This window comes from Oxyura jamaicensis, chromosome 8, assembly GCF_011077185.1.
Source record: "Oxyura jamaicensis isolate SHBP4307 breed ruddy duck chromosome 8, BPBGC_Ojam_1.0, whole genome shotgun sequence".
NCBI classification, from domain to species: Eukaryota; Metazoa; Chordata; class Aves; order Anseriformes; family Anatidae; genus Oxyura; species Oxyura jamaicensis.
Window position 1 is genome coordinate 16,896,983 of NC_048900.1, and position 27,609 is coordinate 16,924,591.

Here is a 27,609-nt window from a genome sequence, read left to right on the forward strand (position 1 = left end):
AAAAAAGAGAAATTGTTTATTTGAGAGCTCCAATATTTCCTTTTCAAAAAGTCAAAATAATTTCAGAAAAATTAATGTAGTTGAAGCTTGTAAGATACCTAGCTTTCCAGCAGATATTAAAATTATGCTGCATATTCTCTTGGCTTCCTAAGGGAAATGGACAATAGTATTTAATGAGGTCTGCCTACTCAGTTTTGCGTTTGTGTCCAGGTTTTTAAAAGAAGAGACTATATGAATATGATTGTTAGTTGATGTAAGATCTCACTGTGTGTGTTGGGATTTTCAGGGACTTCTGGGTGACCGAGGGCCTCCAGGGCCACAGGGGCCCAAAGGAGTTGAGGTAAGATACAAAAAATTATTTGATCAACAGATAGTTTAAAATAAAATGTTATGAGGAAGAGAAGGGTTAAACAATAATGGTTAGGTATTTATGGTGTTGTCATGCAAGATTTCATTTTTTTTTTTTTTTTTTTGTATTTTGGCTGGTGTTGCAAAGAGACTTTAGTGATGTTACAGGGACATGCATCCATATCATAATGTAAGTGATTTCAGTGCAATCTCAAAGGGTCCAGAGTCTGACATGCTGCTTTTTGTTAAGCAGGCAGACAGAGCAGGAGTGCGTGTAGAGATAGATAGCAAATATGAATTTAATTGCAGCATCTTAGTTACATTTAAGTGATCATTGAGACTTTTATTAATTGAAGGGGAAGGAAGGCAACATTTCATCTTACAAGTTTATTAGGTATTCTTAATTCATCGCAATAAAAATGAAAACTCATGCCTATTAGGCTAAAAATAGTTAACATTAGAAATTATTTAACCACGAGTCTGGGAATAGACCTTTAGTCTTCATAATTAAGCAGGCTACTTAGAACTTTAATGACAGATATTGAATGATTAAAAGCTAAATGATCCATTCAGTTAGCAGCCAGGAAGCTGCAGATAGCATTTCTTAATTCCTTTGCTACATATTTTTTGGAATTGAAAAGGTTGTATACCACTTCCTCCAAAAGCTGGAGAAAATCTTACACATTGAGGATGATCAGATAACTGTTAAATAACAGCGTGAGCTCCTGGTGTGGTACTGATACAAATCCATGCTTTGATATATGTGTATAATGAGTCAGCCCTGAAGAATTAACACTGCAGTCCCTTACCATGCATAGCTATATCAGTGCACTGTGCAGCACAGGCACAGTGCCTCATTTCTTCTGCTGTACACCTGACAAGCCTGACCCTCTAGTCTCCCTCCAATCCCAAGAGAAGATAGGGATAAGCCCTGCCTAAATGGCTTGACTAACTTAGTGGCTGTACCGTAGCCAAGTAGAGGAAAAGAGCAAGAATGTTCCTACTGTTCTTGTAGTTAGGAAGTGTAGTTAGGAAGTGTGAAATGTTGCTACAAGTGGTCATACTGGGTAGACAGAGAGTTTGACCCATCGCTGCCAGGTCTCCCCTTGCTCAGAATCATGCAGAAACTGCTGTGAAGGAAGATATCAATAGTTCAACGGCCTTTCTGGCCACTTCTGGTGGTGACATACGGCATGGCTTTCTGGCTAACGAATTTAAGTGAAATCAGATCAGTCTCTCTTACAGTGCTTCTGTCAGACTCAAAGACCCATGCATGCATGTGACATAAGTAAAAACAGTTGTCTACAGAATTATTTATTTTTTAAGCTAGTCTTGGCATCAAGATTGTTGAAGTCCTGATTTCTTGTAGGGAGAAGTAGGACCAGATGGACCTATTGGAGGAGTCGGCCCAAGAGTAAGTAATTTTGTTATTGAAGACTTTTTTTTTAGCAGAAGTACTGGTTTAAAAGATACTTTTACTGTAAGAAGTGACTGTGTTGAAATGCCACCTTGTGAATAAATTATTCTGTAAGCCTGAATCAGCTGATAGACTGCAATACCGAAATCAGGGAAGAACCCAGCATAAGGCTCACCTCGCAGGGAGCAATATAAAGGACTGATGCTTTAAGAAAGCATCCTCTAATTGACAAATTGACTGTTGAGAACACTGAAGATAGAAAGTCACAATGCTTTTTGGGCTGATATGTTTTAAAAGATAATTTACCTTCACCAGTTTTGTTAATTAGAAATATTTATTAGCATCTAAGCATTATAGGGAACTTAAACCTTATTTAAAAAAATATATGTATATATATATCAAAAGTGCGGTCCGTCTTTTCTACCACTCCCCAGTTCTAGAGAGAATATACCTCTGTCATTTTTCCTGTTCATTAGCTAGTCAAAGCTGAGAATTCTCTTTCTATTAGAAATAATATTACAAAGCTTATTTGCCACATTAAATAAGTAAAAGTAAAAATAAATAATAAAATTAAAATAACACCTTTTTTTTAACTGAGGAAACAGAAAAAAATGAACAGAAATTTGAAACACTTTATGACTCAGTTCAATATGGTTTCATCTGCCTGAGCTTCTGCCAAGAGCCTCATGGAAATTTTTATTTTGGCTGCATCATGCTTTGAATCTCCTCCTTGGGCAGGGCTTCGTGGCTGGACAGCATTTCCCGTGTTGTGCTGTGGCGATTGGGAAAGATGATGCAGCAGCGGGTGACTCACGGGCAATCAGATACCAACCGTCACATTCTCTGCATCACTGTGCATGCATTGGCCATCATCAGCTGGTGTCAAAGTGACCCAAGAAGAAAACTTTCTGTGTAGCCCAGCAAGCAGAAATATTTTTAATCTCTTTTGTGTCAGTTTGACCTAAATTAATTTGGTTTTGATTACTCTCAATGGGAAATGTGTACACTGTTAGCGTGTCTTACGGCTCCGTGGTTTCTCTCTCACTACAAGCTGCTGAGGGAAGAATGTGTGGATCTGTGGTGGGCCCCCGGGTTGCTGTCTCCAGACATTTTTGAGTAGCTTCTTGGCTAACGTTCCCTCCTGAAATGAGAGGTAGGGGAAATGGGAATTTTGCTTGGTGTGGAGCCCTGCCTGTTTTCCCCTCATCCCGGGGCCCATCTGTTCTCGCCTGGATTCTACGGCTTCTGTTGGCTCGAGCCGTTTCACAGCTCCAGGCCAGCTTCTCCTCACTGCCTCCCTGAATGCTGCTTGTCCTTGCTTCTTCCCTCCTGTATGTAACACAGACAGTGTGCTTGTTGGAGTGACAGTCCCAGTCATGAAGTTGTTGGATTATACGTAGTTTAATGGGACGGAATCAGTTAACTCTGGAACACATCTGTCTTCCTAAGTTATGTTCGCTTGATTGCGATTGATTACATTCATTTGATTTACATAGGCTTAATTTCCAGGTTCATTGAAGGAAGTTTCAAACATGTTTGAAAGTAAATGCAGTCAAAGCTGTGTTTTGTGTTTGTCTTCAGTGAACTAATTAAGTATACAAGGGGGCAGGAGAGGTCTCCGAGAGGGACCTGAAGGAACTGCTCAAGCCATTCTTGGGGCCCCAAGGCACCGTCAGCTGTCAGCTCTGCCTTTCTAGGCAGATGTTTCTTTCTTATTTTTTGCAGCCCCTAGGCGTTGGGGATTCCTCATTCTCCCTGGCAATCTGCTTCAGTGCTCTGCTTGTTTTACTGACAATTTTTCTAATGTCTGGCCTTTCTGTCTAAAAGTCTTGCCTGTTTTTCTCACTACAACCTGCTTTCCTGTCCTACAGACATATATAGGTACAGACATCAGTAGTTTATCCCCCATTTCAGCAGCTGTTACCCTCACTTTCTTTGGTTTTCTCTAAATTCAGTAAAGTATCCTCGTAGATTATATATTTTAAACCTTTGATTATCTTTATGAAAACTATTCCAGCTTTCTATTGAACAGTAATGGAGATGTTTCTAGTTTTTCTGGAATTCATCATCTCCTTCCTGTATAGTTTTCAGGTAAAAGTGTTCAGCCCCAAGGTCAGGTTTAGGCATGCACCGAGCGGCCAGCAATGTTGTTTCTCCTCATTTCACCCTCCCAGCCATCCTCGCCACTCCTTCCTAACATTTACTTTAAAAATAAAATAAAATACGTGACACCAAAAACCTCTGGGTCCCACCTGACAGATGCTGCCAGCAAAACTGATCACTCTCTACGGGAGCAGAAGGTGAATATGAACCTGTGCTCCAGGTCCCAGGTTTGGAAAGAATTCCCAGATGCCTCAAACAGCTGGAGTCAAAACTGAGGATGCTTCCCTGCTTACTCAGGATGTCTCAGGTTCCACAGAGTTCAGCCTGTTTGAATTTAGAAAGGGATTTTTGAGCTGAATGTGGTCACAGGACTTCCCACCCATTCTACTCCAGTGTCAAATACTTGCATTCTCTTAAATGTATCCTTATAAATCAAAAAATGTTTTGTTTTTTTTTTTTTTAGCATTTGTTTATTTGTCCTGTGGAAATACAGTAGAGGCAACATTAAAGAAATGTATGTGTTTATTAAGTTCCCTCCTAATCAACTCTTTCTCAAAAGCTGTCCAGATGTTAACCCTGTAGTCTGTTGTCTGTAGTCAGCTGTCAGTGAAAGCATTTTTTTGTATCTTCATCATAGGAGCAGAAAATGCTTTTGAAGGGGGGGGGGGGGGGGGGGGGGGGCAATTGTTTTAAACCAAAATGTGAAAAGGAACTGCAAGTTGATATTTCTGAGACATGTTAAACAGAAGCTGGTATCTTACAGCCGTTAGATGAGCAGTTCCTCGTGAAGGCTGGGGCAAGTGCTCTAAGAAGTACCCCACTCCTTGGTGCAGGATTTCCTGAAAGTGGGCTGTGTCTTCCTGAGGGCTGAAGGCACATGAGGAGCTTGTGGAGGAGGGATGGGAATGGAGCGATAATGAGAGAGATTTATATTAAAATACCCAAGCCTGTATTCAACCCATTGTGAGGTGAGAAGAAGCACAGGTGGTTGCTCTTTCCTGAAAGGAACTTTCAGTTAATATTTTAGGAAACGCATTTCCTTTGGGATCACCGTGCCATGGAAGAGTAACTTTCCTAGGGGTTAGCAAGTAGAAAAGCAGCCATCCCTAGCCTTATGTTCTGTGAGTGGCTTTTCCTCCACGTGTAATTTACAATTGCATTGCGTTCCTGCTGAGAGCCAAATCTGTGCATTTCAAATTGCTTTACCAGTTAAATCCACTTGTTCCATTCTCTGACCAACTTGCATCTGCCATGTGTCCTTCAAAGTTAGTACGTAACTGAGGCAGTACAGCCAAGAAGGCTTTACAAGCTGTGACTGCAATTCAAGTCTTACCAGACTGAAATAAATCATCTAGGTAGTTAATAGTGGCCACTAGTTTTCTTTCTAGGAATTCCATTTAAAACATTCCTGTGTTACAGCCTGCTCACCACAGGGACCTTCACATTCTTTGCAGCGTGGTAGTAAAAGAGCATGTAGGAACCTGCAGAAGCACATCGCTTGTTCTTTGCTGAGCCCTGTGGAAAGACGTGACTTGCCTTATTGGAGTCTCTCAGAACAAGTCTTCATGGTCTCCTCTCCCTGCATTCCAGGCTGTGTCATGTGCTAATCCATTTCCAAAACAAAAGCCTGTTCCTAACGCACTGAGACTTGTTGGAACTTGGAGAACAAAATGAAGTCATTCGGGCATTAAATCACAGCGAGAGAGAATGGGAGAAAAAGAGGATTAATATGAGAAGTCACAAAACCTACCAAGATAATAACATTTTAATATTATTAAATAATTAATAGAGATTTTCTCAGATGCCCAGAAACTAACATTCTGCTCTGAAAAACAGGCACAAAGAAGCCAGAGCAAAAGAGTCAAATGCAAATATCACATGTTTTTTGAAGGAACTTCATTGGTGCCTGCTGCTTTGATCACTTTTTTCTCAGGACACCCAATATGGAAAGGAAAGCTCTCATTGCAGGGTCTGATTGCAATTATTCAGTCTGCTGGAACAAACACATGGTCTAATGGCTGATAATTTCCTTTTAACAGAAATCTGCATTTTCTTGATGCTGAATCATTAAAATGTTGTGTTTATTATCCTTCTCCAATTGTCACATTTCATCAGTTTCATTAACAGGTTGCTGAAGAGCCAGCTCCAGCCTATTGGACCTTTACTTTTGGAGTAAGGCTTTTTCTTCAGTGCTGATGGAGAAAGTTTGTCTAGACAGGGCTACGCTGTTCGTATACCAAATGTATAGGTCATGTTTTAGATTGTATAGGAAGTGAAGATTGCCTGAAATAAAAATAACCTCTTTTAAGTAAGGCATAATAAGCTATAAACAGCTAATTGAAAATTCAGGAGAAAAATATTTCAATTTTTACACCTTTGTGGTTCTGCCACAACAAAGGGAGGGATGTATTTTTGGAAATTCCTCAAGGATCTCTTCAATTCATGGCCTTCTGCTCAGATTGGTCTTGCTGTATTTCTTCCAGGTAATGTTACGTCATTGACAGAGTATCATAACACAGAGATCTACTGGCATAGAAATGATAGTGGAGAGAAATTTGGTTTAAAATAATGGTTTAAAATAATTAATTTGGTAAACATAGAAATAGATATTCGAGTTGACTCTTTATCATTGAGGAAGGACAGTTATGACACCAGTCCCTCAATTCTAAAATCAAATTCTGTTACTGTTACTCCCTGTTCTGCTGGAATTAGCCAGGACAGAATGTGACCTTGTCTTTTCTTTGTCTCCTTAATATGGTTTTAAAATTGAAATATGAAGTGTTTGATTCTTGGATTCTTGGATTGTGACTTTTTCTTAGTGTTAACTGAGAGTTAAAACAGATTCTGCTTTCCGTGCTAGTGTGGACTGTAATAATTAATAGTATTTTCAGACTTAAGTTTATAAATACACTGACTTCAAACACAGGTATTAAATTTTACTAAACTGTATGCTTTTTAATATATGTATTCTGGTAAACACAGAAGTGAGGATGACATTAAATGTTTTTATTAATTTTTATTATTTTTATTAATTTTATATATAAAATATTTTATATAAATATTTTTAATAATTCTTTCTATTTATTTATTTTAGGGAAGGCCAGGACAGAAAGGTTATGTAGGTGACCCTGGACCAGAAGGTTTAAAGGTAAATGCTGCTTTTATTTATGAAATGAACATCTGTTTGGAGTATCAGCTGTGTACACATATACAGTCCAATGTACAGTGATGTGCTGGTGAAAGAATGAGAGTTACACATGCTTCCATATAATACGAATGTATATAATACTGGTAACTCTGCTTTCTCACAAGATCTCATTTTGGAAAAAATAACTTATTCACGTCTAGGAGAATTTTTGAAAAAGATAGCACCTGCTAAATAGAGGTCTAGCTGCAGGAAGATTTAAGGGGTACTGGCCCTGGGGGCATCAAGGGACTAAGGGCAGTTCCTGTGCTGGCAGAACTTGGGGAGGCAGGGAAAGGAGGAGTGCTACAATTTGAAAGAGGAGCTTATTTCTCAATGCTTGTGTTGCAATCTGAGCAAACAGTTCCCAAATCACTGTTCATCGGGGCACCAGGATTGTAGTCAAAGACAGGTAATTCATGACACATACACACCCAGCTTTCCCCTGTAAAATACATAGCAAAATGCTACTTGGCTGGCAGCATTATTAAGAACAGAATTAATTAATTTAATCCATCAAGTTTCAAGTACAGAATTTCTGGAAGAAAAAAAAGCATTTGTTTAAAATAGAATTAAAATGTTAATTTTCCTAATAGAATATTTTGTAATGTAGTAAAATTTATAGAGTACACAGGTAACATTTTACTTCTGAAGCAACTGTAAAATAATGAAGGTGATTATATTTGCAAAGAATAAGATTTCAATGAAAATTTTATTACTCATTTACAGTATTTACTGACTTAATGTATTTAATGAGCCCTTAATACACAGCTTTCATTTTTAGGGGCAACTTATAAATACTTTAAGACAAAACTTAAATCCTTTTACAAAATTAAAATTAGCCAATGGCAATATTTATTTTTCTGCTGGTTGCTTAATTTTATTTTTTAAAGTTATAATTTGCTGCTGTAATTTAGAAAATAAAGAGTCTCTTAGGAAAACAAAGAACTTTAATATACACATATGAAAGAAATTACTTCTCTAATGAACTGCATCATCTGTTTTCTCCATTTAATAGGGAGAACAAGGAGACCAAGGAAACATTGGAAAAACTGGTGAAGCAGTAAGCTTGAATTCTCTTTTAGATTTTATTTTTAATTCTATGTTCATTTGAGAGTGAATGAGTAACTTCATTTTTTTTCTTAAAGGATAAAAATGTTTTTCCTTTGAAGCTATAAGATGTCAGGTATACATTTTGTGGTCTTTCAGAACCATACTATTTAAAAAATAAAAAAAATCCCCATTTGAAATATTTGCCAGAGTTAATTCTTTTTTTTTTTTTTTTTTAGTAGGTTGAGTGAACATTACAGGTAGTTGTAGTGATCTTCCAAAGCACGTTCAAGTAAATGAATGACCGATTCTTTTCCAGTGAAATGATTTGAGAGGCTACATTTAGCCTGAGATGTGTTTTGCAGACTGGTTTTGTCTGCCCTCTGTAAAATCACAGAGCTCAAGGTGACCTTGAGTTGACATGTAGTCCATGTGCCTGGGCAGAATCAGTTATATCACATCTGACAAATGCTTGGCAAACCAGTTATTAAAAGTCTCCAAGGACAAAGGCTCCATGACCTACAGGCAGCCTAGGGTTTCTCTGTCTCTTTATTTTGAAGTTCCTCCAATTGTATAAACTGACCCTTTTCTGCTTGAAACAACCTTTTGCAAATGATAGCTCTTACTGCGTCCCTCCTTCATTCTGTCTTTTCAGGCTAAGCTGTCCTAAGTCACTTAGCCTTTCATGTTTTCTAGATAATTTAGATCACCTTCTTACTCTCCTGTAACCCGTTTCTAACTCATTTCTACCCCTATGACTCCAGCTTGTTGCCCAAGCTGTTCAGACAGCTGAGCAGGAAGGAAAAGTTGCTTCTTACAAGCAATATGTTTGCGTATACACCCCAGTTTTTGCAATGGTGTGTTGTTCAGCTTGTGATCCACAGTCTTCAATCTTTTGTTTTGTTTTGTGAAGTTTTCTTTCTCAGTTTTTCCACTTTAGGTGCTTTTTTAGTTAATTACCAATTACGCATGCTGCTTTGCAATTCTCTCTGCTGAATTTCATCCCATGCCCTTTTGTATTTTTGACTTCTATCTGGGAATTATGAGCAGGTGTGAGTTTGACCCAATGGTTCAGTTACTGAGAATTTGTGTGAGCGTGACTAAATTGATTTTGTTTCTTGAGTTAATGTGTCCCAAAGTGAGATACCATATGCTGGTTTGGACTCAGTACTGTCCAGTTTGTGTAAACTGTTCAACTTAGACTGTGGTCAAAGTGAGCTCCCCATTGTCTGCAAAATACCAAGCAGACATACCTCCGAGCTCATGAAATGCTTGGTTACTGCTGAAATTTTCATAATTGCTTCTAAGTCAAGTCCCGGCTCCTCTGGACATTCCGAATAGTCCATATCCCAAGAAAGGGGATTGAGTGAACTCTCAGTCAACATTTAAAATACCTGCTGAGACAGGTACTAATAATGTCATATAAGGTCCATTTGAAAGCCAGCATCTCTCTAAATGTGGCAAGTGTACTTAGCAGCAGCTTGATCCATACCTTTGTTCAGCAGTTTATACACATAGCAAAACATTCTCTTTTTTTAGATTGTAATTAGAGCTGTAAAACAATGTTGTATTACCTTTATTAACTGGCAGCAGAGGACTAATGCCCACTTTGTGTCCGTTCTTTTGAAGGGCGATATATACTATCTCTGTTAAGCTTATGATAAAACACCTAAGGCAGGAGAGAGCCTTTCAAACACATTCAGCACAACTCAAGAGAGGCCTTTCAAAATCCCTTCACTTTATTCCCTGCTGTAATCTATAATAGTTAAGCCTTGCCTAAGTAAATGAAAAACACTAGCAGAAAATGTTTTTCCAGATGTGATTCCTGATGCAAAATATTCACTTCTGTACGCTTTGGATGCACTTTTTATTTCCAGTTTTTCACCAGCTTCTGTTTGCAGTAAGTATTTTTTCTTGTCCTTGGTGTGCAGAGAGAATCCAAACTCCCTAAATGGAGTAAGGCATCCGTCCTTATTGATACCTTATCAAGCCTGTGTTACCAGATGCTTGGTGACAAACAAGATTGGTACAAATAACACTAAATAATTTACAATTGCTGTATAATTTATTTAACAGTAAAGACAAAGGGAAAAGGAAATTACCAAAATGTTGGTAGCATTTTATTGGCCTTTGGACTTGCTGTGTGTATGGTTTCTTCCTTTTTTTTCTTTTTGGTTTATCTTCTTATTTATTCATGATCTTTGTTAACTGAGCTCTCCAAATTATAGAAAATTATGTCAACTTTAAAGTCCACAGCTGAAGCATACAGTAGTGTTTTTTAGTACTGGGAAGTCCATCACAGTATTCCAGTTCTCTAAAAGAAAATCCATGCATTTCTTGAGTAAGTTGTCAAAAGAAACAATTTTGAAATAACAAGTCCTGTAAATGTTAAATTCATAAGAAATTATGATAATAAGCATGTGTCTGCTACTGATACCAAAAGGCTACACCAATATTTTTCTTCTGTTTCTATTCTTCTGCTTTTCCCAGTGTCATCCATCTTGTGTCTTTAACTAATCTGTCTGTTAATAGTCAAGTACTGCTTAATATCAGCTTGGAAGAATACAGAGGGAAGCTGCGCACAAGCAGGGAAGTTTCAGCTGTGGGAGACTGGAGTATAATGCTTTATTGTTTGGTCTAGTAAGATGGGATATGTGCTGAAACGCACTCAGTCGATAGACTAGCTGTCATATTGTCCACCATCTGTTAGGTCACATGAAGCTGCTGACTCTTTAAAGCATGCTTCTGCAGAAGTACTTCTGGATGCTTGTCCAGAGTGGAAACTGAGTAGACTAAATTTACAAAATGTTCAGTGTGCTCATAAGCTTGAAACATTTTAATACTAGAGCAGGAACATTCCTAAGGTCAGACTTCAGACAGTACTCTTAACTGAGTTCTACAGTAAATAAAAAATAAAAAATTGTCTGGCTACAGCATCTGCCCTATTTCAAGGGGAAGGTGGGAAGGTTCAGGTGGTGCTGCTTGGCTAAAGAGAGCCCAAAGCTGAGTGGGATCGAGGGCTTTCCTTTGCTGTGAGATACTCAGTTACTGTACAATCAACAGTTGCATTGAAGAGGAATCAGTTAAGACAGTGAAAAGTAACAGCGAGCAGTTAGAGTAAATTTACACTGCTGATGAGACAAAATCTTTTGGAAGCCATGCCAAGGGAAACAACCACTTCAGCTACTGAGAAAATTGCCCTTATGTCTGGGGGAGGAAAAGCTCACTTTGCTGACATACGCAGTTGGATTTTGTATTCTTGTATCAGCGATGGATAGCAAGTATTTGAAACCATGTTGCTTCAAGCACCTCATACCAATGACCTGTCTGTGTTACAGAGTCAGGCATGATTTAAGAAAACGATTCATTGCATAGTTTTTGTGGTATAAAACTGAACTCATCTGAACTTAAGAGTTGCTTGTCAGGACTGCATTACTGTTTTATAATGCTAGTGTTTACCCACACCAGGGCACTCTGAATAACAAAGTGGAAGCTAGTTCCAACTTTTCCTTGCTAACTCCATTACACACGTTCAGCCCTTGCTTGGCCCATGGAGTTCTTAATTAGAAATAACAGACATTTCTACTCGTACTGAGGCAGGGTACAAGTGCAGAACTTAGCTTTCTTGTGATGCAGTCAGTTTGTACCCAGTGGTGCATGACATTAAAAAAAAAAAGTTGACCTAGAAGAAAACTTTTTTAAAACTGGACAGTAACTAGGTGGCATTTTCAGAACTGTTTTCCCAGTTTCATGATGGGTTATAACATTATTCACCTTTCTTAATAGTCTGGAGACAGGACTTTCTTGTAAAACTTCAGTTTACTCTTACCTGTGAGGAAGAGGATAATGCTTCTCTAAGGATATTAGCAGCTGCTCCATTTAGTTTGTACCTGGTACAGGTACAGCAGTGAGCAGATATTCTACACAAAGGTGTTATTGCAAGTCTTTGGTTTCAAAAGTGTCTGTGGTTCAGCAATATGCTAATTTTGGTCAGATCACAAACAGAGCTGCATGAAAGCACTGGTCCAATAGAAATTCACCCAGAAACCTACGACTAGCAGGAGTTCAGGTTTTTGTTGTGTGTTTTTTTGTTGTTGTTGTTTTGTTTTGTTTTAAATCCCAGAGCTGGTATCAGCTGTCCACAACACCTCCTTCCTGACAGATCAGCTACATTTTTTTTCTACTACAGATTATATGAAGCTCAAATAGCAGCCAGCATAAACCCTTTGTCAGGCTTTCTTCCTCATTCATGTCCAGGCCTAATCGAGGTCACAGCTGTTATAAGTGTGATCCAGAATCAGTGCGTATGGTACCAGGGTCCAGATGGATCGGTTTTAAAAATACTTGTAAGTACTGTTATGTCTGGCTAGTAAAACTGAGCTTAGATTAATATTTATTTCTTAAAACTTCATTTTTTTTATATTATGAGTTGTAGAGGTATTTTTCTATATATATATATATATAGCTGGGTATGAACTAGTAGAAGCTGACTTAGAGCATCCATTCTTCCTTCTTCTGCCCGTTGTTCTTGGCTTTTATTTTAACAGAGGTAGTTGATGGGAATCTTCACGCATTGTCAAATAAGTTTTGATCTGTTAATATCAAACCTTAATGTTTACTCATTTGCTTTTTTGTGTGCATCATAAAGTCCCTCATGCAGTATGAAGCTGATGGACTCTCAAGAAATGTTTAAGTGAGAAATGAAATGAGCAGGCAGAGGTGATGATCATGCTGGATATGGAGGGAAGTAGAATGCACAGGTTAACTATCAATTTTAATGAAAATTAATTGAAAATACCCAAAAGAATTTCAAAGAACAAAGTAAATGTGGTAAGATATTTAAAATTTACTTGTGGGATCTCAATAAAAGAATCCAGAATGAGGATATTTGAAAATGCTGAATTCTTCATGAAATAATGTTGGATTGGAAAGTTTTCACTTAACACAGAATATTGTGTTAGCATACAACCTGATATGCAACTGCTTCCAGAGGAACTTTTGGAACCAGCTGAATATTCATTCCTTACTACCAAGCTTTTCAATGGATTACTCCAAATGTGGGTTTTCATTAAGTATTCTGTGTGTTTTCAATTATTCAGCTACAGTCCAGTTTCTAACATGGAGCATATGTGCTGGCAAGATGTTTTGTCTGTCTTAGGCATGTGTTAATTGTGAGATCTGTTCTCTGATTTTCCATGAAAATGCTTCTGTCAAGAAGGTTTCTAAAACGCTGTTACTGTCATTGTAGAGTTTTACATGTATCTTTGTAAATGAAAGTTTATGACTGCGTTTTAATTAGGTTTAAAACTATGATGATTTTTTAAACATTTCAAGGTTGGTTTTTTGGTGTACTTTTCTGTTGCCTAATACTTTCAATTTGATTTTCTGAGTCCACCACTGATTCCCAAAGGATTGAAGGGATTCTGGAAGTCACTGACTCAACAAATGTGCCTTGGGGTGTATTCATCCTCTTACATAAGAAGGAAAAAGAGGGTTGAAACTTCATCCCAGTCTTAGTGGTTCATTTCTATAATAAACCCAAAACTAAGACTTAAGGAGGCACTGGCACATAAAGGCAGTCCATAGGGAAAACATCACTTCATGGCTAATGTATTAATGGAACAGGATGCTTTTCTTTCTGATTGCACTTTCTCTTCACTGTATGCTACTAATTGTTTTGAAAACTAAAATGATATTTCTAGGTAAACTTTTTTTCTCTCTTGCCTCTGCTGGTACCTGCCCTAGCATTATCTCAGCCTTGGACACTTGATCACTGTTTTGGATGGAGAAGTGAAAGAGGGTTTAGTTAATCTATCATTAATTTTCTCCTTTGTTCCTCTTGAAGTCCCTGTTGCTTTTCCAATTTCTCTAGCTTCAGTTCTTGTTCAGTATTGTTTTGCTTTCCATACATATCTACTTCCTGTCACACAGCATTTATTTTCCTTCTTTTTATCACCACAGAAATCTGCTTTATTTTAGTGTTTCTACTGTAAATTTTCTTTATTTAATTAGTTTCTTTTGAGGGACAGCATCTAGAAAACTTTCTACTTCATAGCCAACTTCAGTCCTTACTCTGGAAGGCGTTGTAGGCTAAGCCTAACGTGCTGGGTAACAAATAGCACGTTCATGGCTGCTGCTTCCTAGTCATTCCTTCTCTCTCACACCAGAGCAACTTACTGAGAAACCCAATACTTCTGGATTGAAAAGGGGACTTGATCAGGGGCTTTATAGTAAATGTTTCGCTGCGCGCAGACAGGGCACAGCTACACGTCTTTCTAATTGGCATCTTCAGCCCTCTAAACAGTGTGGCATTGACTGGGCACTCAGGAGTGTGTGGAGGGAGAGCAGGTCTTGAGTTACATCTTGGCTCTGATTACATCTTACTCCCTTTCTGGAGTAAGAAAATCAAAGTGATTAGTCTTCAGCCTTTTGAAACCAGACCTTTACAGCCCTCATCTTGATGAGCAAGAGTACAGGGTAATTCTTTGTCTCACACATCTCTGCTTGGTATTGAGTCCATTGTCAGTCATGAGTCATGGCAGCAGCGGTAGCTCTCATTCTCAGAGTTAGTCACGAAGTCCCTCATTTCTGCCAGTGACCTCTGAGCATTGCCTTAGTGCCAGTATCACCAGGACAAATCTTTGACAGCTGCCAAGAGACGTCTTAGACTGACACATAATACACAAGTTCAGACATACAATACGTTACTCCAACAGCGATTGAGGTGCCTGTTTGTCTCTTTAGCCCTTCCACAAACTTATTTGTGCCAGTGTTATCAACCTCAAAGATGGTTATCTCAGTGGCTCATTGCAATAATTTAAACTGAGATTTCCAGAGTAGCTAGTAGTTCAAAAAAAAAAAAAAAAAAGGGAAGAAAATAAAAAGCAATCCTGAAGCCTTAGTTACTTTGCACCTGTCATGCTAAAGTACTTGAGGCTGAACTGTGCTGAAATTATACAGGTAAAGAGCTGAAAAATTTATTTATTTTCAAAGGCAAATCTCAGACTGTAATGTTGTCTTTCTGATACGAAATGATTTCTATGGGGAAAAAAAAAAAAGGCAAAAAAAACACAAGTATTACTTGTTTATGAAAAGATTGTAACTGTCCTAGGGAGTATAGGAGTCATGTTTTTTTTTTTAAAAAAAAAAAAAAAATGTTTAAAAATTTAAAAAAAATTTTTTTTTTTAAAAAAAAGATACGAAACAACTCACTTTAGTGCCAGTCTAGTGCTAGTTAAGCCAGTACATTTCTACACGTGTAGAGAGAGCAATGCAAACGTGTGAATTTTGTTTGTACAGTGCCTTTCAGAGTGCTACAGACAATCCAGTTGTGTATTATGGACTGCTAGGAGCTTCCATGTTTCTGTCATCTTTCGTGTGTAGTCATGCAATATACTCTGGACACCTATTTTTCTTCAAGCTCAGTGTTCCATACTTTTCTCAGCTGGGGCCTTGCACTATAACTTATTTTCTATTTCTTAGTTTGATAATAGCGGAGTTATTGCAAGCATTGGGAATAAGATTGTTAAAGGTACTTCATACCTTGTTTCCCATTCCATGTGGTGGTTCTGTTCCACACAGTGGAAATTTGTGGGAGAGTCTCAGAAGAGAGTTCTACTTAATTTTTAAAAGGGCTGGAAGACTCCGATCCCCTGACTTCAAAGGTGTTTGGGGCTACAACACTTAAAGGGAAATTCTGGCAAGACCTCAGCCAATATCATTTTTGATCATCCAATATTGCTTTTGTTCATCCAGTACCGTTTTTGACTGTCTTTTACTTTGTTCTACTGAATTTATTCACCTTGAACTTTGTGGTTAGACTCAAGTGCTAGCAGAGCTATTACTACCTTTAATTTTATGTTTGCTAAGCTTCTAGCACTCCAAGATTGACTTCAGAGGCAGACCCTAGGTGGTGGCATGGTATCATTATTAAATTAATGCAATTTCTATAAGTAGCCACTTACTGTTGGTTGCCATAGCACTAATAATTCTCCTTACTTTTTTATCTCAGGGATCAGCTGGCTTACCTGGAGAAACTGGGCCATCTGGAAACCTTGGTGAAAAGGTATAGAAATGTATCTGACTGTTGAGCAGCAAAAACCAGAACTAAAAACCATTGAGGAGATAAAATATTGGTGACAAGTCATTTACTGCTACCAGACAAAGCTAGTACTTGTGTGGCTATTTCAGAGAACAGGGATGTATTGAATGGTAAGATATCAAATCTGACAGATTGCTGACAGATTTGATACCTTGTTCATGTCATGACACTTACTTTACCATCCACTGCTGTTTGCAGTTCACAAAACTGGCATAAATGATACTTGGTGTATTCAATAGTCGCTGATTAAGCCCTGCTACGTAGTTAAGAGATGAATGTCGAAAGATAAAATTTGGCTGTATGCATTAACTGAGTAACGAAGGCAACATTGTTAGTTTTGTCTGCTGTGCAGTAGCAGTTGTGTTTATGAAAGCAAAGTTTGGCAGACAACCTGACTAGGACAGTATAAATAGCTTAACCATATTTGACATGGTTTTGTTTAGGTGAAATATTTTAAAACTGAAAAACAGGAAACTATTACAGGACTGCATGTCAGCTTCAATTATAATAAAAACATAATTGTTGGAATGATCCAGCACCATTTTTATTTCTACCTTAAAGGGCTGAACTCTTTCACCTGGATTGGTGGCTGTTATTTAAAGAGATCTCATTGTAAAAGTCTTTGCAATTTATTAGAGTTCCCGTGAAAATCTGATGATATTTTTTTATTGTTGGTTTATATAATATATGAACAGAAATATATCAGTGGAAAGCACTATTTGTTACAACTAAAATTTAGAAAACTGTCATATGGCTTTAATCGCAATATCATCTCAGAGTTCAGCATCAAAGGATTCTTGTTCTTCGTAATTACACTTCACCCAACAAAGATTTACCTTGGGATACTGCTGCTAGTTTAAGTAGGAGGGGAGGGAAGAGAGAAAAAGGCTGATCTATCAGCAAATGGAAGCAATCTTCTTCGTGGTGCAATAATTATTTTCATTACTGTGCTGGTTCTGTAGAATTGATCTTCCTCTTTTATGGATTAAATGCTGCGGTGCAGAAGTGCTATGTGGTTTTAAATGATGAATGTAGTTTGAGCACAGTTATTTTGAAGAAATGTGCCTTTAAAGTATGTAATGAATACAGGTAGTATACATGACATAGTGATAATGCTGTAATAGAAGTGTGATCTTTGCAACAGAAAAAAACTATGGGCAAGCTTGATGTTTGGGCTGGATGTGAAGTGAACGAAAGATGAGAAAGTTTGCAAGACAAGAATGAGACCCTTTTTACTCCACCTACTCCAATTGATTCTCTTGCTGCTGTAGGGCTGCCTTGCTTTTAAATCTGTGTTTTTCCCAGTACATATTGAAGAAATGAGGTAGATGGGAATGTATTTTTTTTGTTGTTGTTTTCTGTGGCAAGGTTTATGGGTTAAAGAATGTGACTATAAATGTGGTACATGCAATGGAGACAAGGGATCTGCCAGCAGCAGTTCACAGTAGTACCAAATCTATTCTCTGGTCATCTAAGACACACTAGCTCAATTTTATCATTTATTGAAAAAAAATAAAATAAAAAATCTGCTTCTGTTCCTGAAGGGCAGTCCCTAAACCAGCGGTATGTGCACTGGAAGTAGTTGTTTCCTTTAGCAATCAAGTTGCTTATAGATTGTGGACAAGTACGAGATCTGGTACAAGTCTTTTTGCATCACTGTTATCACTGTTAGTGCAGGTTAGCCTTCTTGGCAGCATATCCTAGGAACAATGGACATGGGACAGAGCACTCACTGTTATTTTCTTTTTAATTTTTCATTAAAGGGAGAGCGAGGCAGTCCAGGACCAGTAGGTCCTCCTGGAGAGAAAGGTGTCACGGTAAGTCACAAGTAATGTAGAATCCATATTTACGTTACTTACAAAGGCACTTTACTTTCCAAAACAGTGATAAATTCTCACCCTTCTGACTGTGCAAGCCTTATAGAAAACAGTAGTATTTATGATGCATTGTTCCCCAGAAGCTCTAATGCCTTCTGAGTGATCTGCTGAATGAAGCAGCAAAATAATTGTGTTTTTGAAAACAGCTTTCGGCAGACTTGGATTAAAAATAAAACACACTGAATTAGAAGGAGAGAGAAATAAAGAAAGGAAAGTAAATGAACAATTTATTACATATGCTGGGTAACACAAGTTATTCTAGTAGGCAGGCTAGTAACCGGTGTGACCTCTTAATTCTGCTGCACAGCAGTACCCAGATAGCCCCTGGGTACCACCCTGGTGGGAGGACTGACTTCCTGACAGCACCACTGGTCCTAAATCAGGATGCAACATTTCACACATCGTTTGGCAGTCTAGAGGCCATGGTCATATTAGGTGGGTTATCAGAACACACAACTATAAAGCTATATATGTGTGGCCAAATGCACATGGAAGTTCTTGAGGAGATGTGGTTAGGATTTGACTGTGCGTTTGTTTGCAAGTATTCGTGGTGGTTCCAGAATGAACAGAGAATGCTTACAGACTTAACTAACTGTTTGTAACGAAACAAGAAGGGAGGTTATAGGCAATGTGTAAAGCTTAACCTTCCCCTCATGGTCATAGTGTTCCTTTATAAAAATTTTTTAGTCTCAAAGCAATGTTACTGATGAGGCTTTGGGGTCACACCACGATTATGTGCTCTGTCTGTCTCAGGGATTATTTTGTACTTTTCTTTTATGCAGTATTAAAGTCAGTGTAGAGCTTGCATGCTAGTGGTTTGACATACTCATTATCCATTGACTTAGCATGGGTGCTCCGTCCTGTGTTATCTGGCAGTAACGTGGTAGGCTACAACGAAACCTCAGTGGTTCTGTGTAGAGGCTGCAGATGTGGGCCTGTGTGTGATGCAATGGCGAATGTTCTTGTCCTGCTGATGCATGGAAATGGGCATTATTACTGAAAATTTGCAGCAGTTACTCTTTGGGCATCCATTGCCAAGGAAGAGACCAAAGTATCCTCAAGCTGCATATGAACTTTAATGATCCATGAAACAGGAGACAATTTCTGAGGCTCTAAGTGCTTCATTAAATCTCTCTCATCTGGATTTACCTTCAGCTGTTTCTGATCCATGAAAAAAATCTCATCAGAGAGATGAAAAAAGGAGGACTTACTATTATATAAGAATCCAGTCTTATTGGCTACTTTTTTCAACAAGTAATAATGCTTAATGCTATATGTAAATCCACATAAGTCATAGCAGTGAGAACCCCTCCCAGTAGTGTTTGTAGCCTTTGGACAAGAACCGTGCTTGGTGGTTTTGTTTTTTTTTTTTGTAGTTGTTGTTTGTTTGTTTGTTTTGTGATATAACCAGTATCTGGATATTTTTGTGATATATCCAAATAGATCTCTATTTTCTAAACAAAGCTTTGGGAATAACTTTTGCAAGATTAAACATTTTATTAATTTACCTCCAATTTTGCAGGTAACTAACTGGATTTATTGTTGTTGTTGTAATAACAGTTTTGATAAAACTGTGTCCTTTCTAGGGGTATCCAGGACCTCCAGGAGGCCCTGGGCCTGTGGGACCTGAAGGATTGCCTGTAGGTATAAAATAGTGCTTTGGTTTGTTAAAAAATGTGCCATTGTTAACTTGCCTTTTTGCTTTGCTGGAATTAAGAATGTTTTCTAATTGGTGCTGCAGTCTGTAAAGCTGTCATGAAAATGTACCCATCCAGACACAAAATCTGTTTACCTGCTCTTTACCAGGATAATCCATGAGAGACAGGAAAAGTAATTGTATCATTTACTCACTGATATAAAAACTACTCAGTTGAGAAAAGTAGAGGCTTAAAATTTTTAAGGATGGTTTATTATTGCACAGCAATTTTATTCATTGATGCTTAATATAATTTACGTATATCATATTTAGTTTCATTATTAATAATAATATTTTCTGATTGACTTACGTAATTGTGTTATAATTTGGCTGTGGGTCATCAATACACAACTGTTAGGCTTTTTGAACATAACATTGCTGAAATAAAAGTTTGAGGAATTTTTGGACATTAGACAAAAGTAATGTATCCAACAGTCATATTGTGCTTTCTTATTCAGAATAAAATTACATAGAGACTACTATTCAGATTTTAATAGATAAATTGTACTAACACAAGTAGTTGAATTTGAACCATGAACAGACGTTACTGATTTGTGTTGGCTGCATTAGCTATTACGAAGAGCGCATGAACCCCATAGTTTCTAGAAATCTGTCTGTAGAAGACAATAATAAGTTTGTTTGACATGTAGGGACCTTCTGGGACAAGAGGACCACCAGGGCCACAGGGACCTAAGGGAAGAAGAGTAAGTAATACTGATGTATGAAGCTGATGTATGACCCACATACAGTTGCTTTCACTGAATTCTGTTCTGGACTCTAACCATTTGTACTGACATCAGGCGGATGATACTTGTAATCCCATGTAGGAAGCAATATGATTCTTCATTTCGCCTCACATTGCAGTTAAAAAGGTGTTTGCCATTGATTTCAGCTAAGAACAGGACCAGGACAAAAATTACAAATGGCCTTGTCTTCTCTAGGCATAAATATGCAAATGTTGCCATTTATAACTACCATTGGACTAAACAGTCCAACAGTCCAACAGTGTTTTGGGAACTGTTTTCTTTATCAGCATGTCATTTATGTCTTTGGAAAGAAAATCAAAGTCCTCAGTGGCCGTGAGAGGAAAGCACCAAGTCAGAAGAGGGTGTAGTCCAGCATCTCTGACTGCTGATTAGACTGTCATTTGCAATTCCTGCATTTTGAAAAAACGAAATGGGAAGCTCTTTTTCATTTTATGCAAAGCCCAAATAAACCAAGAGGGAATCTGTCCTTATCAAATCATATGAGCATTCAATCACAGTGTATAAAACCAGTTCAGTGAAAGTATTCCACTTCGTTACCTTGGTATTGATGGCTTCATGATCTTCATTAACACTTTCCTTCATAAACCCCACCAGTCTTTTCCTGGGCTTGGATGCTCTTGTTTTTGCAGTCTGAGCTCAAGATGCCTGCAGGAAGCACTGGTAGCTCATTGTATAGATGGTTTTGGTTACAGCATAAACAACCTTCTGACTGGCTTTACAAAGTTTGTCAAAAATAGCAGTGAAGCTGCACCCTTCTAGCCATCAGGCTAGTGGCACATGGAAGAGGAGTACATATATGCAGACCCATTTTCACTGTAAAATGCTGATGTTTGAGCTTCATCTGAAAAAGAAAAATCCTTTGGGCCTTATCTGTCTTCTGGAGTTTGTTTCTCCAATCCACCTATAGGTTGCAGTGAGTTCAAAGGCTATCTGAGAAGTAACTTAGTGTAAATAGTTGTCTCTAAGATTGGAACTGATCTGCTTTCAGGATGTATGTTTTATCCCAGTAGACACAGCATTCCCCTAGAAACTCCCCTTTTGATCCTTCCGTCTTGGCAGTCCATCTGCCAGCATCATCAGAGCTGAAGTCAGAAACAAGCTGCTGAAATGAACGTGAATCCTGTAGCCTCTCCTCCCTTCCAGCATCATCTGCTACCTGGTGATTGTTTCTATGAGGTGGGGGACAGACTCATTTTAATTTAGATTCTGTTTTGAAGGTAGGAGATATTTTATTTAAGGAGTATCACATCATCTGCCAACTGAGACAGGAATTTTTGAGGGAGTCTCTATGACTTTGGCAGCACATCATGGAGTACATTGCTTATAATTAAAGATCACTCAAAATAAATCCCAAACATCACAAGCTCTGTGGAAGTCCTGGTTCGGAGTTGTGGTTTGTGCCTTTGCCTTCATCCAGCATGACTGGGAATGCTTCATGTAAGCATGTATTGGAGCTGACCCAGGTCTTAGGCTCTGTGAACAAACTCCCAAGGAAACCATTGAGAACTTTTTCTGCTCTAAAGATCAAAATATCAGACCCAAAGTGGACTCTCGCATAAGGAAAATATCTGGAGGCCACTGAAACCTGGGGTTTGTCATCACTGGATTCAGAATGACAAGTGTAAGAACCCTAAGCTCTGTGTGGCAGCCCTTGGAAAAATGCATACCGCAGTCACATACAGAAGATAAATAGAAGCATATGGAAATTCCCCTTCACTGTGACTGAAACAACTTACCCCATCTTCATAGCTGGAGTCTGCAGGAAGTCTTGGGAGTGCTGACCCTCCACTTCTGCACTGTCACAGAGTGGAATTCCTTCATCTCATAAATTCTGGACCTTTCAGCAACCACTTCACATCCAAGATTACCCAGCAGGCTACTTCTGCCTGAGAGCATCCAGCTGCCCAGTCTCCAGTATGCTGGGGAGTTCTGGCCAGCTGAAGGGAGGCTGTCTGGGAGCCTATGGAGTGCCTCAGTCCGGGGATTTTGGGGGATGTGCCCCTGAGCACAGAGGTCCTTAGCTCACATTCAAGACTTCTGGAAGACATGCTGGTAGCAATGTTGGCAGGCGTGAAGCCATTTATGTATTTTTTAGTTCTGTGTGTTAAAGTAAGGAGAAAAAAACTAGAATGCCAGAGAGTGGTGCTGCTTTTTGTCCATACAATAATCGCCGATTAACACAACAGTTATCTTTAATTTGAGAGGAAGAGTTCATGAATCATTAGATTCACTTAATGAGTGAGACTGAAGCAAAAATCTTAAGAATTGCCAAGTTTCTGAGCAGTTCGTATTCTTCAGGCTGATGTTTGGTGTTTTAAAGCTTAAAAGCAATAGTTCTTCTGCTCTTATTTTCCTGGAATTCTGCTTATTAAGAGAGATAACTAGCTGCATAGTGTGCTTATAATGTTATTTTCTTATATCTAGGAGGTAGGATGAGGAAAACAAAAAGTTGATTGGCGTTTCTTGCCTTCTTATATGAACTTTTTCTCATTTGATTATCATTGAGTTTTCCATGCAATATGTTCCATTGTAGAAATAAAGCTGAACTCTTGCCAAAGAAAAAAGTAGTAGCAATCGTTTGGCAGCCTTACTCCTCAGCTCAGTTGCAACCTAAATTAAATAACAGCAGGCAAATTATGTGTATCTCTCATTCTGTCCTAGTTATAGTAGGAAAAGATACAGATCCAACCCATCCGTGCCAATAATGAGTCACACTGTGCTATTTATAGGAATGTTATGGTGTGCTTCTGATAGAATATTAAATTGGCTTTCCCTTGGATTCCAGCACTCTACTCTATGGCAGGCTAAGGGTAGGTTAAAAACAGGCGTTGCCCAGAGGCAGAAGCTGAGCTTCATGTTGGTTTCTGCTACTTTGTTTTTGATTCAAAATTATTTAGAGAAAGCTTGGTGGTTTTGAATGATAGGCCACTTGACTTGATTAGCAACGATTAAATCAATTGTCATTCTCTTCCTAATGACTGGGCTGCTCATGCTGTCTCCACTGAAGCGGCAGTACCTGTGTGACTAGCAGAAAGGTTTCAGTGCATTATGCGCATGAATTACATGCATAATACAGACAGAATCCTATGCAGTTTCCTGACAGGGCCATTTCTCAAACTATGGGCTATGACCCCCATTATGACTAAAAGGAAGTCACAAGTATTTAAAAAAGATCTATCTGTTAATATTATTAACGATAGAAGATAAAATTTATTTATAACATAAATTCATATAATTAAAATGTGTTCTCCTTGAATATTTAATCTTACCAGCCCTGTGGAGATTGCAAAGACAAATGATAGGCCACGTATCTAAGAAGTCTGAGAAACACTAAAATTATTCTGCAATTGCTAACCTTAACACTCTGAATTTCCCCCTCCCTGTGTTCCCCAGGGGATTCCTTTGCAGCCTGTCCTTGAACTTGTGTCTCCCCTTAACCCCAGCTCATTGACCCATCCTCATTTAGTCTCAAGGCTTCCCACCTTCCCTTTCCCTTCCATTATCGGAGAACTTTCTGTTGAAAGTAATGTCAGATCATGGGACTCTAAACCTGTTCAGTTCTCCTTGAGCTTTCATCACAACTCATTTGGTGTGCACTGTAGGTATCAGTTACAGAAAAAGAGCAGATCAGTAAACTGACATTAATTTAATCCAGATGCTTAGCTTTCTGTTAAGTAACGCTTAATTCAGTATTAATTCAGTAATAATTCAGTAATTGGGCTTACACAATTACATAATCTGAACTTGAGACCCAGTCCTGTTTCCCTTGTCAAGGCCTCCATCACCCTTGAAAACGCTGTTAGTCATTTGGTCCTGATCTTTGAGTGTGTTGAAGTCCCTAGGAGTTTCTCCATAGACTTTTAGTTGTCTTTGGATTGGGACCTTTCTCAGCAAGAGCCCTGCAGCAGCCAGGAGTGTTGTTGTCTCAAAGCTTCTGTTCTTTTCTCCTTTAGCTTAAAAAAATATATTTTAAAAAATGCCTGTAAATACTCAGTCATGATTTGATCAAAACGGGGAAGATGGCCAGGATAACACAAGGATTGCCTCACAAAAGCTGTGTCCAAAACTGCCCAAGGTTTCCGAAGTATTCAGACAGCTTTCCCTGCCTGTTCCTTTTCCTCATCCTGTGTTTCCTGTGTGCTCCCTCATGCTGGCCAGAAGCAACAGTGCTGAAATGCTGGCAGATAAGCTTCTCATGGGATAATTGTGGCTTGGCCAGGGGATGTGATGATATATCAACTCACAGGAAGGACCTTTTCTTGAGACAATTCTGTTGCAAGAGCAAAGCCTAACAGATTCTGGATTCCAAGTTACCGGCCAGCCACTTCTTTCATTGTAGCTCCCCAGAGGGGCAGGTGGGTGCTCGTCACCTGTTCTGACAGACGTTTTGATGTTCGTTGGTAAACCCAAGTTAGAGTGACCAGAATTTTGCCGTGTTTTACCTCAGAAAGCTCAAGAGGGACATGGAAGTCACAAACTTTTTTTTGACGGGAAAGTAATATAAATAAAATCAGATGTATTTCCAGCGCTTCCAACAAAGTCTTTTTACAAGCCCTGCAGTATTACTTAATAACCCTTCACAACTCTCTGAAATCAGATGTGATTGCATGCCCTGCACTATAAACCATGACCCAAGAAGTAAGGTTCTCTACAACTTAGTAGTGCGCTGTGAAAATGCAGATCTTTTTCCTCAAGGCAATGCCATAGCAGTGTACTAGTTCCTTCTGCTTGGTACCAGCACAGCCAAGAAGCCACCAGGAAAGCTGTCGTCTCTCATCCTCCCCTAGCATACTTCTGTAAAGAGCCCAGCTCCGTTATCTTGATATTCATCTAGCTCTTACTTTAAAGTGGTCATTGGTTTCAGATTGTTATTAACTGGTTTTAATTTTTTCTATATACAAATATTCATTGTGTTTAGAGTTATGGAAATACCCTCCTGAGTCAGTGTGGATAAAATGTTCTTTTCCATTTTGCTCATTACCTATTTTAAGGATTTTTTTTTATTTGCTTGTAAACTAATGAATTTGCATTACTAATCTTAAATAAACATATCTGAACATCTGGGCAATAAATATTTGCTATATTTCCAATAGCATAGCATGACATAATAGTCTTTGTTCATGTATTGATTGTAAAATATCAATTTACAGTAGACAGTTTAGTTTAATAATACAGCAATTCACTCTGTGAGATTATAAATTGGTTTTAATCTTGCCTCAAATTGGTTTACTAATGGAAGAACTTTATCTGCCTGTTTTAAAAGTCTTGCATGCAAACTGTATTTTTTACATGTACGACTTATGCTCAAAAGCAAGCACCCCATATAACCAGTGCTCATCTAAATACTTCTAAATATGTGTTGCATACTTAAAAAGTGGGTGAAAAAGTGGAAAATATCTGTCTGCAAGCTGGGTCCAACAGAGTCCCTAAACATCTTGTTTACATATTTAAAAACAAAAAGAAAAACTTACATTCACATTATAGTAAGCCAGTAATTAATTTTATTGTTTGAAGCTCTATTTCACACTTAACATACAGTGAAAAGTTTTCTTTGTCCTGTGGATTTTCAGGGTACGTGCCAACAAAACATGTTTCCCTCTCCTAAAGCTTATGTTTCATCTCCCTGCTGATAGCCTGAAATAACATGCAAATAATGTTCCTAATCACTTGTTCAATATTTAGGGACCTAGAGGTCTAGATGGTCCTCCAGGAGAACCAGGGACACAAGGCATTAAGGTGAGTGCTTGCATTGCTCAGCACTGTGCAAAACATTTAGATAGATCATGACTGACAATACCCCCCACCCCACCCAAAAAAAAAAAACCACCACCTAGTGTGTTAGAAGCCATAGCAATTTTCCATTTAGTCTAGGAAAAGCCTTGCAAATTTCTGCCTTTTTCAAATACTTCCTTAATATGGTATAAACTCATCTAAGCCTGAATCTGCAATTTCTGCACTTAACACAACATTTAAACTTACAGCAGCTGCATGCAGCTTATCTAGCAAATGCACATAGAACTCACATGGTTTTGGTTATTTATCAGGGAGAAAGAGGAGATCCAGGAAAGAAAGGCACTCCTGGGCTCATTGTAAGTATTGGAGACAACCTTTATATTAAGCCTCGATGCAGTTACCACGTTTCTGGGCTGTGTTTGGAAGTTATTTGAAGCCAGCATCATTCTTCAATATTTCTCTTTGACCAGGGCAAAGCTGGAAATCCAGGACAAAGAGGAGATCAAGGTGCACCAGTGAGTATGAAATGCTCTAGTACTTCTTCCCAAACACCAAGTATCATACTTCTTTATCGCTCATATAAGGGAATTTGTCTACTCGAGAGCAACAGGAAAACTAACATAAGAGTTTGTATTTTTTCATACGAAGAATCAGGGGCAGAAGTGAGAGCAAGTGTAAATATTCTGCTAACTAGACCAGTGTTTTCATGGACGATTGTTCACAGTGCATGCATACAGTATGTTAGCAAACTGCAGCAGAATGGCAACTGTGTAGCTTAGAGGTGCTAGAAGTTGGTTTGCTAGTAATTTTATTGTAATTTTAAGGGAGAAATTCTTTGTAACATAGAAAATAATTGTTTGACAGATTTTAGACTGGATGTGTGCTATCAATGTTGGGATAAATAGAGAAGAATATATAAAATATATATCGTGTAGGAGAAAATTACTCTTTTAGGGCTTTTTTTTTTTCAGTGGAAATCTAACATGTTCTGTTTAAGCTATTCTTTTACAAAGAAGGTTATTGATCAATCCTAATGGTACGGTATTTTTTAAAAGGCAGGAAGCAGAAAAGCAGAAGCAAAGCAGTAATGGTAATGATTTTGTGCTGAAATTGAGACTCAGAATGCTGGTTGCCATTGCATTTCTCTTGCCTCTTCTAGTCAGATTTAGGAGCCTGCTGCTTCTCACCTCTGACAATGGGTTTTTGTTTCCTCTTTATATGTACAAATGAAGCAAAACCTCATTAGGCTGAAATGATGGGAATTAGTGCATTTATTGCAAAGTACAAGATACTGCACTAGTACTCCCACAGTTGCAGTTTCTAGAAGAGGGTA

The 27,609-nt window shown here is 38.3% G+C and overlaps 1 protein-coding gene across 2 annotated transcripts in view; it reads left to right on the plus strand.

The window, feature by feature from the left end:
- COL24A1 (collagen type XXIV alpha 1 chain) overlaps nucleotides 1-27,609 on the plus strand; it is a 130,480-nt gene that overhangs the window by 62,306 nt on the left and 40,565 nt on the right. For both annotated transcript variants that reach the window (XM_035333325.1, XM_035333324.1), the window contains exons 21-31: nucleotides 287-340; nucleotides 1,718-1,762; nucleotides 6,963-7,016; nucleotides 8,071-8,115; nucleotides 16,114-16,167; nucleotides 17,967-18,020; nucleotides 19,667-19,720; nucleotides 20,427-20,480; nucleotides 26,226-26,279; nucleotides 26,588-26,632; nucleotides 26,747-26,791. In XM_035333325.1, the coding sequence (XP_035189216.1) occupies nucleotides 287-340; nucleotides 1,718-1,762; nucleotides 6,963-7,016; nucleotides 8,071-8,115; nucleotides 16,114-16,167; nucleotides 17,967-18,020; nucleotides 19,667-19,720; nucleotides 20,427-20,480; nucleotides 26,226-26,279; nucleotides 26,588-26,632; nucleotides 26,747-26,791 (558 nt within the window). The remainder of the gene's footprint in view (nucleotides 1-286; nucleotides 341-1,717; nucleotides 1,763-6,962; nucleotides 7,017-8,070; nucleotides 8,116-16,113; nucleotides 16,168-17,966; nucleotides 18,021-19,666; nucleotides 19,721-20,426; nucleotides 20,481-26,225; nucleotides 26,280-26,587; nucleotides 26,633-26,746; nucleotides 26,792-27,609) is intronic.